The sequence below is a fragment of the Vulpes lagopus genome, chromosome 7 (genome assembly GCF_018345385.1).
Source record: "Vulpes lagopus strain Blue_001 chromosome 7, ASM1834538v1, whole genome shotgun sequence".
In the NCBI taxonomy this organism is placed as follows: Eukaryota; Metazoa; Chordata; class Mammalia; order Carnivora; family Canidae; genus Vulpes; species Vulpes lagopus.
The window spans coordinates 75,896,186-75,913,250 of NC_054830.1; the positions used below are offsets into that span (position 1 = coordinate 75,896,186).

At 36.2% G+C, this 17,065-nt stretch overlaps 1 protein-coding gene across 2 annotated transcripts in view; it reads left to right on the forward strand.

Annotated features, from left to right (window-relative positions):
• The window catches only part of ERP44 (endoplasmic reticulum protein 44), a 92,948-nt gene extending 82,089 nt beyond the window's left edge, over positions 1-10,859 (forward strand). For both annotated transcript variants that reach the window (XM_041761130.1, XM_041761131.1), the window contains 2 exons: positions 7,964-8,066; positions 10,275-10,859. In XM_041761130.1, the coding sequence (XP_041617064.1) occupies positions 7,964-8,066; positions 10,275-10,376 (205 nt within the window). In that variant the 3' untranslated portion in view covers positions 10,377-10,859. The remainder of the gene's footprint in view (positions 1-7,963; positions 8,067-10,274) is intronic.
• The last annotated feature ends 6,206 nt before the right edge of the window (positions 10,860-17,065 follow it).

Genomic DNA, 17,065 nt, shown 5'->3' on the forward strand with positions numbered 1-17,065 from the left:
TAGTGAAGTTTTAATTAAAATGATGTAAAATTTAAAAGTCAGTTTCTCAGGTGCTGAAGGGCTCAGTGGCCACATGTAGGAAGTGGCTACTGAATATGACAGCATAGATAATATTTTCTGTCTTCACTGTAAGTTCTGTTGGGTAGCTCTATTGCTGTCAGAGGGTATGCAGTTGTAAAGAACAGAAACTCACTCCAAGGAGCTCAAAAGTAAAGCGTTTGTGCTGGAACTATAGGAACATAACCAGGTGCAGCTGGCCTGCACTGCTGCAGAGTGCTGGGGCAGCTACTCCCTTCCCTTCCTCTGGGGTCCAGAGCTCTTCTCTTGGCTCCTCACTTCACATCTGCTCCATCCCCTTTCCGGATACCAGCTTCTTCCTCTGCCCTGCCAAAACTTCTGCATGGATGTGGTTTTGATTCACCACGACAGGATGTAGCCTGAACTCCATATGACCTTGTAACTCTAATCATCTCACTGTGCTTCCTATATCTCCTATATCTCTTAGTTCATATTCTCCAGACATCTGGCTCAAATCCTTCTCTACCCCAAGTTATTTGTCTTCCCCCTCTTTTTTTCAGCTTTATTGAGGTAGAGTTGACAAAAACTGCTGATATTTAAGGTGTATAATGTGATTACTTTGTTATATGTATACACTAAAATAATTACCAGAATCAAGCAAATTAATGTATCCATTACCTCACTTACCTTTTTTTTTTTTTTTTTTGGTGAGAAGTTAAAATCTACATACTCTCTTAACAAATACACTACAGTATTAATAACTGTAGTCACCATGCTGTACATTAGTTCCTCTAGAATATATTCTTCCTGCAGCTGAACCTTTGTACCCTTTAACCAACATTTTCCCATTTTCTCTCACTCTAGTCCCTTGTAACTATTAGTCTACTCTCTGCTTCTGTAAGTTCTGCTCTTTTAGATTCCACATATAAGTAAAATCATGCAGTGTTTGACTTTCTGTGTCTGGCTTATCTCACTTAGCATAATGTCCTCCAGGTTCATCCATGTTGTTGTAAATGACAGGATTTGCTTCTTTATTAAGGCTAAACAATATGTGTGTGCATGCCATATTTTCCTTATCTATTCATCAGTAGATGGATGTTGGGTTGTTTCTCAATCTTGGCTATTAAGAGTGATGCTGCAGTGAACATGGGAGTGAAGGTAACTCTTTAACGTAGTGCCTTGATCTCCTTTGGGTATATATCCAAAAGTGGGATTTGGGGGCCAAATCGTAGTTCTATTTTTAATTTTTTGAGTAACGTCCATACCTCCGTAGTGGGCGTATCAGTTTACATTCCCACGAACAGTGTACAAGGGTTCCCTCTTCTCCATATCCTGGCCAACACTTACCTTTTGTCTTCTTGATAAAAGCCATTCTAACAGGTGTGAGGTGATAGCTCATTCTGGTTTTGATTTCCATTTTCCTGATTATAGTGATATTGAGCACAACAGTACATATACTTGTTGGCTTTTTGTATGTTTTCTTTTGAGAAATGTCTTTTCAGGTCCTTTGCCCATTTTTAAATCAGGTTGTTTTCTTGTTCTTGAGTTGCTTTAGTTCCTTTTGTTTTTTGGATATTAATCCCTTATCTGGTAGATGGTTTGCAAATATTTTCTCCCATTTTGTAGGTTATCTCTTCATTCTGTTGTTTCCTTTGCTGTGCAGAAGCTTTTTAGTTTGATGCCACCACATTTGTTGGTTTTTGCTTTTTGTTGCCTGTGCTTTTGGGGTCCTATCCAAACAATAATTGTCCAGACCAGTATCAAGAAGCTTTTCCCCTGTTTTCTTTTAGGACTATAGTTTGTCAGGTCTCACATTTAAATCTTAAATCCATTTTGAATTGATTTTTATGTATGGTGTGAAATAATGGTTCAATTTAATTTTTCTGCTGGTGGCTCTCCAATTTTGCCAACACCGTTTATTTAAAAGACCATCCTTGGGGTGCCTGGGTGGCTCAATCAGTTAAGCATCCAACTATTGATTTCAGCTCGGATCATGAGAACGAGCCCTGCATCAGGCTCCCCGTGCTGAGTGTGGGCCCTGTTTAAGATTCTCTCTCTAGCAGTCACTTATTTAGTTAAGTAGCTGACTCTTGGTTTTGGCTCAGGTCATGACCTCAGGGTCATGGGATCAAGCCCCGCATCAGGCTTTGTACTCAGCATGGAGTCTGTTTATCCCTCTCCTAGCCCCTCTGTCCCTCTCCCACACACAGTCTCTCTGAAATAAATATTAAAAAATATGTATCTCCCTCTGCCCCTCCCCTCTGCTCATCCTCTTTCTCTTTAAAATAAAATACCATCCTTTCCACATTGTGTATTCTTGGCAGCTTTGTCAAAGATCAGTTGACTATGAATGTGTAGATTCATTTCTGGGCTTTCCATTATGTTCCATTGGCTTATGTCTTTTTATACCAGTACTATACTGTCTTGATAACTATAGCTTTGTAGTATATTTTGAAATCATACAGTATGATACCCTCATCTTTGTTCTTGCCTGAGACTTCTTTTGCTTTGGCTATATTTAGGGTCTTTTGTGGTTCCATACGGATTGCAGGATTTTTTCTGTTTCTGTGATAAGTGCCATTGGAGCTTTGATACGGATTGGACTGAAATCTGTAGAGTGCTTTGTACTTTAGGCAGTATGGATATTTTAACAATATTAATTCTTCCAATCCATGAACTCAGGATATCTTTCCATTTATTTGTATCTTCTTCCATCAGTGTTTTACAGTTTTCAATATATAGCTCTTTCACCTCCTTGGCTAAATTTATTCGTAAGTATTTTATTGTTTTTGATAAAGATGTCCTCTCAGAAACAAACTGAGGGTTGCTGGGGAGAAGGGGAAATTCTGTAACTGGGTGATGGGTATTAAGGAAGGCACGTGATGTAATAAACACTGGGTACAAGACTGATGAACCACTGAACTCTACCTCTGAAACTAATAATACAGTATATGTTAATTGAATTAAAAAAAAAAGATGACCACTCTCACCAGTTGTATTTTAGTATGATACTCAAGTCCAAGCAAGTATCATAGGACAAAAAAGTAACCAAAAAAAGTGTTTGGACTAGAAAGAAACTTTCTTTGTAGACAACATGGTTGTGTATGTAGAAATGCCTAATAAATTTGCAAGAAAGCTCCTACAGCTAATTAGTGATTACAGCAAGATAGAAGGTCATCTTTTAAAAAGTCACTTTTATTTCTATATATTAACAACGAACATTTGGAAACCCAAAAACGTTTAAACTGCCATTCATAATAGGCTCCAAAAGAAAAAAGAAAAAACAACTATGTATACATCTAACAGAAAACTGCAAAACACCAATGAAAGAAATCAAATATGACAAAAATAAATGGAGAAACATACTGTGTTCATGGATTAGAAGACTTGATACTGTTAATGTTGATGTTAATGTTACTCAAGTTTATAGATTTAATGCAATTTCAGTCAAAATCTCAGATTTTTTTGTAGATATAACTGATTCTAAAATTTATACGGAGAGGTAAAACTAGAATAATAGAAACAAAACAATTGAAAAAGAAACAAAAGACTCATAATACCCGATTTTAAGACCTACAATACAAGTTAAAATATTTATGATAGCGTAATATCAGTGAAAAAAATAGGTACAAGTTGCTGTGGAAAAGAATAGAGTCTAGAAATGGCACACAATAGTGATTTTTTTTAAAGATGTAAAGACAATTCAGTGGAGGGAGATAATCTTTTCAATAAATGACGCTGTACCACCTTAACATCTTCATACCATAAAAGAAACAACTCCTATAAAAAATTAATTTTGAATTGATTGTAGACCTAAATGTGAAAGGTAAAACTGTAAAATTCTTAGAAGTAAATTAGAAACTCTTTCTGACCTGGTCTCTTGGTATGCCCAAAGGACTATCCATAAAAGAAAAAATTGATAATTGGCTTTCTACAAATTAAAAACTTTTGCTCCATTACAGATACTGTTAGAATGCAAAGAAGATATACAAATGGCAAATAAGCACATGAAGAGGTACTCAACATCATTAGACATTAGAGAAATGCAAATTAAAAGCACAGTGAGATCCTATTATACATTTTTTAGAATGGCTAAATTTAAGTACTTAAAATACCAAGTGAGACTATGGAGCAGCTGGATCTCTTATAAATTGCTGGTGGGGTTGCAAAATGATACAGCCACTCTAAACAATTTGGCAGGTTTTTAAAAAAGTTAAACATATACCTTCCATATAAGCTAGTATTTTTCCTAGAGAAATGAACTTAACGTTCACACAAAAACTTGTGTGCAAAAGTTTGTGGTAGCATTGTTCAGAATTACCAAAATCTTGAAAGAACCCAAATACTCTTCAGAGGGTGAAAGGATAAACTAATTGTGGTATATCCACTCAATGGAATGCTATTCAATAAATAAAGGAAAAGAGTTACACATGCAACAGAATGGATGAATCTCAAAAGCAGTATGCTGAATAAAAGAAGCCAGTCTCATGGTTACATGCTGTATGATTCCAAGTACAAGTCATTTTGGAAAAGGCAGATTATAGGAACAGAGAACAGATCAGTGGTTGGCAGGAGTTAGGGGGAAGTAGAGGGTCTTACCAAAAAAAAAAAAAAAAAAAAAAAGGGTGTTGGAATAGTGATGTATCCTATTTGTGGAGATAGTAACTAGATGTTATATGCATATGTTAAAACTCAGAACTATAAGCCTGGAAGAGTAAATTCCACTGTGTGTAAATTTTTAAAAATAAAAATGCTTCTCACTGTGATACATATGTCAAAGTTCATTTAATGATACTTACTTAACCTTTGTGCATTTCATTGTCCCTAAATTTTGCATCACCTGAAAATAAAATTGAAAACAAACAGAAAAGTGTTTGGAAGGTAGGAAAGAAACACTTAGGTGTTCTAATTAGAAGAACTGTACCCTAAAGTATGAAAATATAATTGAATTTATAATGGCAAGGATCCATTTATTTTCCTTTTTAACACATAACTATGTTGTCTGTTTTCTTGACAATATACTGTGATTCACTGATTGCTACTTAATAATGATGGATAGTTTTCTGGCCACAAGCTACATAAGAGCTCTTTTGTAATCTGTTTTTCTACCCATCAATTCCGATTCATTGTATCTCCCTTCGCCTTTTGCTACAATTCTCTCATCTGTTGACAAGGGGAAAGAATCAAGTTAGGAAAAAATCTGTTTTGAGTGTTCTCTATGAATTTGTTACATTTAAGATTTAATCATAAATTATTTTTTGACTAGCAAACGCAAGTTACACTGTTGATTGGGATTGTCTTTGGACTTTATAAAATAATAAACTTAACAGAGCCTTTATCTTAAATATTAGAGACCATTCTTTGATTTGAATGGAAATATTGTAGCACTTTGCTTGGGTGACAGTAGATGATGTCATATTAAATTTAAATTGATCTCCTCTGAGTGTTTATCTTTAGTGCATGTGCAATTTCTTCAGCACCAGAGAACCTTTCAGAGGCATTCTGTCAATACAGCTACCTGACAGTCATTTGTATTTGTAAACTGTGCATTTGGCACCTGCTGGTCTCTTGCATTGGAGCTAGTGGGGAGCCAAAATGGGTGTACAATGAAGTTATTGGTTGGTACATCTCAGTGGGAATTATTGAAGGGAAGAAACAGCACTTGCAGGACCTCAGGAGAGGATAAAAAGAAACTAGGAGTATTAACACAAGCCAGCTATTCTTTGCTCCCAAAAAAGGATGATTTAAAAAGTGAGGCAGTTCTACCAAAGTCAAGTGTTTATGGACCTGCATTTTAATTCTTGTTAAGAGATACGAGGAAAGGTTTCTAATTAAAATATATAATGCATTTTCAAAATTTCAAGATTTCAGTAGAAGACTGACAATTCATATAAGCAGAAATATAAAAACTGTGGAAAAATGCTTAATTTCCGAAGAAATGGAAATTAAAATGCAGGTGTCTTTTTATTTGTCATAGTAAAACAAACTTTAATACAAAAGAAACATGTTGGCAAGACTTCAAAGAACAGGTAGACAAGTAGCAGCAAAAACTAATGTTTTGTGGGTGTAACTTGCCCACACTCAGTCAAAAGTTATTTACTCACCAGATTTCTCCTCAACTTATGATAGTTTGATTTAAAATGTTTTTGCTTGATGGTGGTGCAAAAGCAATACACAGTTAGTACTTTGAATTTTGTTCTTTTCCCAGGCTAGTGATGTGCACTAAGATATTCTTTGCTGGTGGTGAGCAGTAAGCCACAGCTCCCAGTAAGCCTCATGGTCCCAGGCATCAACAGCTGACACACTTAATATACCCATGCAACCATTGTTTATCACTTTCAGTACAGAATTCAACAAATTACATGATATTAAATACTTTATTATAAAATGGGCTTTGTGTTAGATGATTTTGCTCAAGTAGGGTATTTTAAGTGTTCTGAACACATTTTAGGGTAGGCTGGGTATATTAAATGTATTTTCCATTTAGGATTTTTCAATGTAGGATAGGGTTATTGGGCTGTATCCCCCTTGTAAGTTGAGAAAGATCTATATTCTTTATCGGATACAACTCAAGGAAATAATTACAAAGAAAAAAAGGCTGATAGGTGGATATGCTTTAGTCTTTTTTGCTATAAGGCATGTCTCTGTGCTGCAAGTTTGCTCATAGTGTGACTGGTAATTAGAGGAATAATGTTAATATAAATGAATGGTGTTCATATTATTTTCCTCAGAATGTTTTGAAGCTATCAAAGAAAAGTTTTTTCACCACTAAACAGAATTTAGGGGCGCATGGGTGGTTCAGTTGGTTCAGTGACTTGTTTTCGGCTTTGGGTCATGATCTTGGGGCCCTGAGATCAAGCTCCACACTGGTGCTCTGTGCTCAGTGAGGAGGCTGCTTCTCTCCCTCTGCCGCATCCTCTACTCACGTGTGTGCATCCTTTCTCTAAAATATTTTTTTAAAAAAGAAAATGCTTTAGTGGTGTATGAAGACCTCTTCCAACCTAAAAAGGAGGGACAGTTTCATGGCCTTGAGAAATACTTTGCTTTTCACAATGTTAAGCTATCCAGTGGAGCTACCCATATAGTTGAAGAAGTTGTGAGATTTTCCCTTTTGCTTTAAAAAAAAAAAAAAAAAAAACAACCATAGAAAAACTACACCCTGGTTTAAAGTATTTTGGTAAAATTGGTTCCACTGGCAGTGAATGCCCTCAAGGACCTCAGTTTATATCTTGAGAAAGGACCTATTTGCTCCAGATTAAGGCTACAGAGGATCACCTGGCTGACACAGTGGTAGAGGCTAAACAGTACTAGTAGTTTTGTTCTAGGCTCTTCATAGTACTCTGGTTGTAAAGTTACATAGTTTCAAGTGGTTAGCCCCTAATGCTATTTTTCTCTTGAGCCCTGTTATTTTTAGTGTGATTGTGCAGAACATGAGGTTTTTAAGTTTTATATATATATATATATATATTATATATATAACATATACGTTATTTTAAGTTATATATGTATTTTTAAGTTATATATATTTTAAGGGAAAAATATAATTTTATACATATTTCATATATATGTTATTTAAGTTATGTTATTTTAAGTTATATATATATTTTAAGTTATATATGTATTTATATATATATTTTTTTTTTAAGGAAAAAATATAAATGCCCAATTAGGGATGGTTAAGTAAGTTTTAGGACAACATCTTGATAGATTCTAATGCATCTTAAATATTAAATAAGCATAGAAAAATTTCTGAAACAAGTGCAAGAATTAGAACACAAAACTGAACATCTACATTTCATGATTACAACTGTATAAAAATGTTTGCATAGGTATGGTAGGATTGTAGGTAAAATTAAAAAAAAAATTTTAATGTGTGAAGCTGGTAAAATAGAGGTAAGTCCATTTAAACAGTTTAAGCTAAATTTTTATTTTACTTTTATTTCAGAATTCCTGGAAAGCTAAAGCAATTCGTATTTGACTTACATTCTGGGAAACTGCACAGAGAATTCCATCATGGTCCTGACCCAACTGATATAGCCCCAGGACAGGTAGGACTCTTGTTTTTCAGTGGGAACTCTTTTTCAGTTAGCTTTGAAGAGGATCTAAAGCTCTTATACAAGCTTGAGTTTCTGCTTCTAAAGATCTTTATAATGAAATTCTGAATATACTCAAGATAATAAATTATGTTCCTTTTAAAATTAATTTTTAAAATTATGTAACTTCAGAAAAGTTGCAAGAATGATACAGTATAATTTCTTGATCACATAAACTGATGTGGTATATATCCTCTGTGGAATTTGGGTAAAAGGATTAAATACACTTGGCTCCAAATACAGAAGCAAGAGGTAAGAACTAGAAGTACATAGATCAGTGAAGAAGTCAACGGATTCCATTAACTGGTCAAGTCTTCCTTAGGGCCAGATTGACCACACTATAAAGAAAATAATGATTTGTTATTCTTGCTAAACCATCCTAAGCACCTTCACCGGTGCTCAAAACTTAAGGTTTTTTGTTTTGTTTTGTTTTGTTTATGTTGGCAAATTGAACACCATTAAAAAATAAATTTATTATTAAAAAATAATAAAAAAAATAAATGTTTTAAATATACAAAAAAAACTTAAGGTTTAATGCAGCTTTTCATTTGAGATGTTGAGATGTAGAATGCCTCACAACTATTTATACGAAATTTTTGTTCTTGCTTTTAATGTAAATTTTAGCCTAAAAATTTGACTAGTTCTACTTTGTAACTTCTGTTACAAATAATTTCTATGGGGATCCCTGGGTGGCGCAATGGTTTAGCGCCTGCCTTTGGCCCAGGGCGCGATCCTGGAGACCCGGGATCGAATCCCACATCGGGCTCCCGGTGCATGGAGCCTGCTTCTCCCTCTGCCTGTGTCTCTGCCTCTCTCTCTCTCTCTCTGTGACTATCATAAAAAATAAAAATAAAAAAAAAATAAAAAACAACAACAACAACAACAACAAAAAATAATTTCTATGTTCCTGCTTTGTTAAACACCCCTAAATGTTGCATTTTGATGCATTATTGAGTTAGATCATGTCTATTATCAGTCGTCTACTAAGAGGGAAGATGATATGTAACAAAATTTATGCCCATATGCCCAGAACTTCACTGTTTTGCCCAAAGAACCTCCACATATTAAAATAAAAGCTAAGTCAGTTTTTCCTGAAGAGTCCAATTAAGTTCATTGTTGAGAGTTCCCTTTTAGAATCCAGTGACATGCTTTTCCTGAAGTCTGAGGTCAGGTTTTTCTTTGATAATTAGGCAGCTATAGAAGCAGTTTGTTGGCAATAACCTAGAGGCGATTATTTCCTTTAGGAAAGTAGGCCTGCTTAATATTTTATCAGGTTAGGAAAAGATGTTACTTACCATTATTATCCTAATTTACTTCAACTACTCAATTAGACAACGAGTTTCTATATTTTATAGCAAAATAATTATGGCTTAAACCAAACATATATCTCAGTAAAAATACAAATAAAAAATGTACTGGGGAAGGGGAACATGAAAAAATAAAATGGGAAATGTGCAGACTCTGCTTTTTCATTATAATGGGAATGAGCCAGTGTCTGTGGTATGTACCACAGGTACTATGTGCCTATGTTAACTGGGGGATATTAATACAATGACAACATGTTTGTTCTTGAGTTGCTCACAGTGTGGAGATAAAGGAGAGACTGACTACTTACCACTTTTCTTTGAAATTCTTAGAAGTCACTCTCAGAGTTCTGTGTATTTTTGTCTACCGTTGGTGGACAAGTAAAATACTACAGAAATTAATTTCTTGCAGTATGGAAATGTTTATTTTCCTCCTTATGTCAACCAATTTCTGGTATCCAGGTAATTGCTAAATGAAAGCTCTATTTACAGAGTTGGTGCCTTTAATCCTCTTTGTAGTCAGTTTTTAAAGAGTTTGGACCAAATTAATCACAGTTGTGCTACCTCTACAAAAGAGTCTAGGAAAGCACTTAGGTGTCAGGTATTTTGTTGCCTTCCACTACACCTCAGGAGCTGTCCACAGGTCCATAGGTAAGGGCTTTGTGGCAACCTTGCCCTGGAGAATATTTAGTAAGGGCAACTGAATGGGGAAAGCAAGATTTCAAACTTAACTCTGGTGTTTGTCACACCATCTTTATTAAGCAAATCATTACAAAACTACCATTCATCTGATACTTATTAAAACAGTGTAACTCCATAAAATATATTGATATAAAATGTTTTATTCTTTCTTTTGTAGCAAGTCCAAGATGTAGCAAGCAGTCCACCTGAGAGCTCCTTCCAGAAATTAGCACCCAGCGAATATAGGTATACTTTATTGAGGGATCGAGATGAGCTTTAAAAACTTGAAAAACAATTTGCAAGCCTTTCAAACAGCAGCATCAACTTACGTGGTGGAAATAGTAAACCTATATTTTCATAATTCTATGTGTATTTTTATTTTGAATAAACTGAAAGAAGTTTTGGGTTTTTAATTTGTTTTTCCTCCCCCTGACTCAAAATGCATTGTCATTTAATATAGCCTCTTTTTAAAAACCTGTTAGGGATAAAAAAAAATGAAAATAAAAATCAGAGGCCTATCTTTGCTTTAAATCTGTCCTGTAAAATTTTTATAAATCAAGTGAAAGGTGACATTGCCAGAAACATACCATTAACTTGCACTACTAGGTTAGGGAGGACTTAGGGGTGTCTCCTGTGTAGTATGTGCTTTTCTTTATATACAACCAATCAATCTTGTTGGTATTTTCATTGTCACATTTCTCAAAGTTAAGAGGGTATATATTCTGGATACTTGGGAGGGGAATAAATTAAAATTTTCACACTGTGTACTGTGTTTTACTGATTGGTCGGATATTGCTTATGAAAATTCCATAGTGGTATTTTTTGGATTCTTAATATGTAACTTAAACATACTATGAAGAGGAGGAGAGCCATAAGCCAGAACATTTGGCAGGAATTGTCCTTATGAATTAAGAAAAAGAAAATGAAAAGTGTTATTAAATTTCTATGTGTTTGTCTAACAAAATGGCATATGGATGGCATTTAAAACTTTGAATTAAACCTAAATTTGAGATACTAGTGGAGGTTACCAGTATTGAACCAGATGACTTTTAAGGCTCCTCCTATCATGACACATTAATTTCCAAAGACAAAAACCAGCAGAGAAATTGTATTTCATTAATTCTAATCTTCTTCTATCTTGTAGAGTCTCGTTAGAGTTGTATAGATCAACGACAGTAAGGCACATACGTTCTTAATTTTTTTCCATTGTAAAATTGTTAGAGGACCCTACCCCCTCTAGATTCCCTGATTTCCCAGGCCTGCAGTGTATAGTCAAATGGGTCCCTGTGCCAGGCCTCAATACTGCCAGGGAACAAAACCAGAGGGAGAGGACCCTCAGTGTCATACAGGAAGCCCAATGCCAGAGGACAGACAGGTTCAAAATTGGCTTTCCTCTGGGCCTGGGTTGGTGCTATAGGCCAAGAGTCATTTTATACTTGGAGTCTAAGTCAATCCCAGTTTGGGGAAAGATTATTTTTAAGCTTAAAAGGCTGACATGTGCCATTATATGTAGTGTGTAATATATGTAACATCTTCCACTTCTTTTAAAATAAAGTGAATATTTATAATGCATATTTAATGATTGTTATTTTAAAAAAATCAGCCTAGAGTTCTTAGTTATGCATGACTTACCCATCATTTCATTCAGAATAATAAATGTTAATAAGGTGATAAGGGGCATGTTTAATATATCTTACCAGACTGTTAATTAGAAAAGCAGGACAGAGCTTCCTCAAGGTTGGGTTTTAGTTCTGTTTAATTCATTGCTTTTAATCAATAACTCTGAAATCCAAGTTGTAGTCTTCAGGTCAGAGGATGGACCAAATCTGAGGCAGTTAGAATGAAAATTCATAAACCTTCAACAAGGCAGCACACAACAGCAAAAGCAGCATTTGCAATTAACTGGAATAAATTTATAATCCTGTAATTGGCTTTTAAAATATTATAAACAAAAGATAACACTCAAATATTGGACTGCAGAGAGCTGACTTGAGAGTAGTTATTATGAAAAAGGCCTCAAGGAACACTTGTTCAATGTGATCGAAGATAACTGAATGGCTGCTAAAATAGATTTGAGGCTGCATTATTTAGCTTTTATGCATAGTGGGACTCAAATGTTTACTGAATGAGTGAGATGCAAAGTGATATTGTGGGTAATTTCTGTACCCCTCAAGGGCTATGTGCTCAGCAGGACTGGGTGCCCAGTTTTATAAAAGAAAAATAAAAAGCTCAAGTGCAAAACACCAAAATGTATTAGAGAAAATAAGTTTTTGCTATAGGGCTAGTGAGGGTGGAGTGAGCAGGAGGCCTGTGGCTAAGAAAATGAGAAAGGAAGTTAGAGAAAGAATGGGAGCTGACTGCAGGCCTTGAATGCCAAGCCAATAGGTCTGTACCGTGTCTTAGGGGCAGCAGAGATCCACTTACAGATTTTTAAGCCAGGAAGTATGTTCATATTTAAGTTTGAGAAAGAATACTCTGGCAGCAGATCTAGATATGATAAAATAGGTCCAGCACCCGAGAGAGAACGGTCAGAACTAAGAAATGGAGAGGAACAGATAAAACATAACAAAGCTGCAGATTCCATAGGGATTTGTCACCAGCTGGATGTACAGAGAGAATGTCCAGGAACCTCGGACTCACAATTCAGACTTCTTCCCTCTGAACCATGCACCAGAATGTCACAGGTGTAAGTCTTCTCATTTATCCAGTCTACTTTGGGCTTCAGGCTCCTCAGCTGTGAAGAGAGAGAGAATGCAAGACTGAAGAACAGTTGAGCTGCAAAACCCAACCTAGAAGCAGTTCCTCTGCTTGCCAGCCTTTTCAAGTTTTTCAAAAATTGGTCTAGTAGTGAGGGGGACCATAAAAGGATGAAAATTTCTTTAGATGAAATTCTAAACAAGTTTTAAACAGTTAAATGAACCTGGAGAAGAAGCTAGAGAACAGGCACCTAAAGCATCTCATCAAGCTCCATGATGAAGTTGTCAAAGATCATGTACAGATGAAGGAAAAACTGGCAAGATAAGGGCCAAAAAAAGAGAGTGAAATATAAAACTGTTGAAATACTAAAGCTCAACGAGCTTAACCTTGCAAAAAGTGCTAAAGTTGCCAAGAAGGCGTTAAAAAAATAGAAAAACCTGAGGGTAAAAAGAATAGATGAAGGAGTGTAATGGATTAACAATTAAGAAAACCCCTGGTCATCCCTTTCTCTTCTAGAAACACACACACACACACACACACACACTTAAGAAAAGCAGAACTCAACTTTTATTTTTTTCCCTGACAAGAAGACCTAATCTAGCGGGGCTAAAATGAAGTTAACATTAAACAAAAAAGCAAAAGTGAGAAGTAAAAAGAATCTTGCCACATTAAATAATTTTAGGGCTCTTTGGACCAAACTGCGGTATCCCAAAGAGCTGCTGGAAGTTCTAAGTGCTGTTAGCATCTACTGGAAATCCTGAGGAATGTACGGTGACAAGACTGGAAGGGAACTCTCAATATTCCAGTTTTCAAAATAACTAGAGTTAATGGCTTTAGCTATTTTTCTAGATAAAACATCTCACAAACCAAACTGAAATGTTAGTAATCTATACTTGGGGAAAAGATTTAAATAGGTGGTAAAAATAAAACAGTAATCAATTTTTAAGCCCAATATTTAAAGACCCTGAAGACAGTTGTTTCAGGACTTAAATGGTTTTATGCTGATTATAATCGTTTATGTGTTCACTAAAACAGGTTGGATAGGACCTCTGCTTGGCAACTGTTTTTTAGCTGTGTTTGAATTTTTGTATGTATTTCCAAGTAATAAAACTATATTTATAAAATATTCTATATTTTAGACTTTTTACTAATTCAATTTGTCATAAATATATGTGAACCTTTATTCTGAACCCAGATGACCAGTTACAGGCTTTTCCAGTTTTAATTTTATTTTTTTAGATTTAATCGTACTTGAATCAGAATAGGAAGCTATATGAATCCAGATGCTGATAGCTCAAACCTGGCCTTTAGTTTGTGTCCAGGCTTGCCCTCAGAGCACGCTGGGGAAGGACTGACCTGCCCTTAGTGGGTTTTGGAGAGGAGGAAGAAAAGTGCAGCCTAGAAACTGCTTTTCTAAAATGCCCCCTTCCTTCTTCCCTTGCCTAACAAATTCTATCCATCGTTCAGTGCCCAGGACAGTTATCACCCTCTGTGGTCCCACAGCCCTTTATTGATGTATTTTAGAGGACTCAGTCTAATACACGGTTGGGAACATGTATCTGTTTTTCTTACACCACGTGAATGCCACAGATGCAGGAACTCCTCTACCTTTGTATTCCCAGCAATTGAGAGCACTGTAAGATCAATAATGCTTATGGGGGGGGGGGCAAATTACATCATAAACGAAGGATAGGAAAATATCACTGTCCCTAGAATGGACTCTGCTCCAGAAGAATTAGTAGAGACTGTCATTTTTCTCTATTAACATCTTACTGCAGGGGCGCATGGGTGGCTCAGTTAAACCCTTCTTGGTTTTTGGCTCAGGTGGTGGGATCGAGTCCCACCTGGGGCTCCATGCTCAGTGGGGAGGCTGCTTGAGGCTTCTCTCCCTCTGCCCCTCCTGCCCTCTCTCTCTGAAAGAAAGAAATCGTAAGAAAGTCTGACTGTAGTAGCAAAGCATTGCTAGGAATTGCTGCCCTGTGGTTTCCAGCTCCGGGCCACTCCAGTAGATCGTGTAATTGCCCTGTCTGTGCTGTGCTTCATTTTACTTACTGGGATGGGTGACAGGGAGAAAGCTGCATGGCAACTCCCCTGATGTCATATGTAAACTTGCACATGACACAGGATTCGATCAGTCTGGGAAGCCTGATACTATGATTGTTTTCCTGCCCTCACCACTTCCCCAAAGGCATCCTCCCTGGCTACACACACAGAGGGAAATAGGATAAAGCATCTATCCTGACGGACCCATTCTTCATATCTTCATAAAGAACATGGCTTTCTGATTTAACACCTTGTTTGACAGTCTATTTCAGAATTTTTCTAGATTACAAGGTAAATTCCCTGGTCCATGGCTTTTGAAATAGAACAAACAGAACTTTACCCCTTAAATTTTAGCCTTCTGTCCACGCTCAGTATTCTGGCACCTTTTTTTTATTTTCTGGTCCCTCAGAAGTTAGTGGTAGTGCTTTACAATCACATTTACAAGTTCCCACTAACCTTAGGAGGATGATATTTGTCCAAGCCTAGAAACAAATTCTTTTAACACAGATGCTTTTTTTGAGGGGGAGGGAGAGAACAAACTCTGCACTTATTTTCGTTGCCCTTATAACTAGGGTGACCAGGTAATTTTTTTTATCCAAACTAAGATATTTGAGAGTGAAAGGAAGCATTAGTAATAACTGCACCAGGACAAAAGATGTAAATCAAGATCATCCCAGACTAGCTGGGATGTATCATCACCCTATTCCTACCTGGACCTGTTAATACATTTTCATGTTTGGGTATCATTCTTATCAGAGAAAAAAAAAGATTTACTCTCCCCCCAGTCACCTGTCATCATTATACCATATTCTTAATAACAAGCCTTTTTTAAAAAGTTATTTTCAGAATTCTTGGTGTTTCTATCAAGTCTCCACTCATTTTAGAGGTCTTCCTAACAAGATTCTGGTAGGTCCATGATACTTTCTCATTAATGTGCTGTTCCTTTAAACTTTAGGAAAAAAATAGTAACAATTACCATAACAGTAGCCACTTAACATTTGTACATTTAATATGAACCAGCCTCTATCCTGGACACTTAACGTGTACTAATTGTTTTCATCTTCATGACACCCTTGTAAGACAGGCCAAGATATCAACAGGGAAGGGGAAATTCAAGTACGTGAAGGCTAAGAAGTCTTGAGTTGTTCACCCTCACCCCAACGCAAATAACAGGTAGCAAATCTGTAATGAACACTTAAACCTAGTAAGGAAAGAAAGGGAACTAACGTCCATGAATAAACTTAGTAAGTGCCAAGCACTTTATTCCTTTACATTCTTGTCAACTTGCTGAAAAGCTGTTTGGTGGGAAAAGTACGTGAACGTGGGTACTGGAGACCTTGGTCAAAATCCTGTCACATGCCTACCCCCTTCACTTCAGCACTGCCCTTTCTTAATTCTAGTCTCCCTGCCTGCCTCACAGAGCAATTAAATTCCTGCTGCTACTTCCGTTTTAATACTAGGCCATCAGATTCTAAATCCTTCTTGGGTCCCTACTATTCCGACCCCATCAATCCTATGGAAGATTGAAGATAAACCCAACTTTTCCAAACAATTTCTTCAGTGATTCAGATCCTATCTCCTCTTTAAGTCATGACTCTTAGTTGGAAAAATAGAAATAGCTTTACCTCCAAATTCTGAAATTTTCAATTCTTGGCTCCCAAGTCCTGGAGGTATTTTCCAGATTTCTTCTGTTGCATCATTCAGTCCTATGTTAATATATAAAAGTATAGAGTACTGAGCAAATGTTTGAAATGTCTTGGAAGGCTTTTTCACATATCCATATATATCCCTGAAAGATGGTACAACACCCAAGCTAGGACTCCATCATTCATTATCTAGAAGTACACTCCACTCTTGGGAGGTGTATTTCTTTCCCCCTTCTCATCAGTGTATTTCATTCCAAAAAATATTCCAAGAAGTAGAAGATATAGTCCCTGCCCAGAAAGAAGCTTACAGTCTAGTTGGGGAGATCATACCACTACAAATGAGAGGTTTATAGCTATGAATTTATAAAACATTGCAGAATTTGCCACAAGTGAATGAAGCCAATGAATTGCAGTGGTTAAGAAATACTCCTGTAGAAATGGAAAACTGGACCACGAAAGTCTTGGCCACCAACAGGTAATTTTCATGACTATTTTCTCAGTGGGCTTTCAATAAATATTTATGGAATAAATAGCAGGACAGGAAGAAAGCAGGCATTCAGTATGAAGCAGAGGATCTCACAGC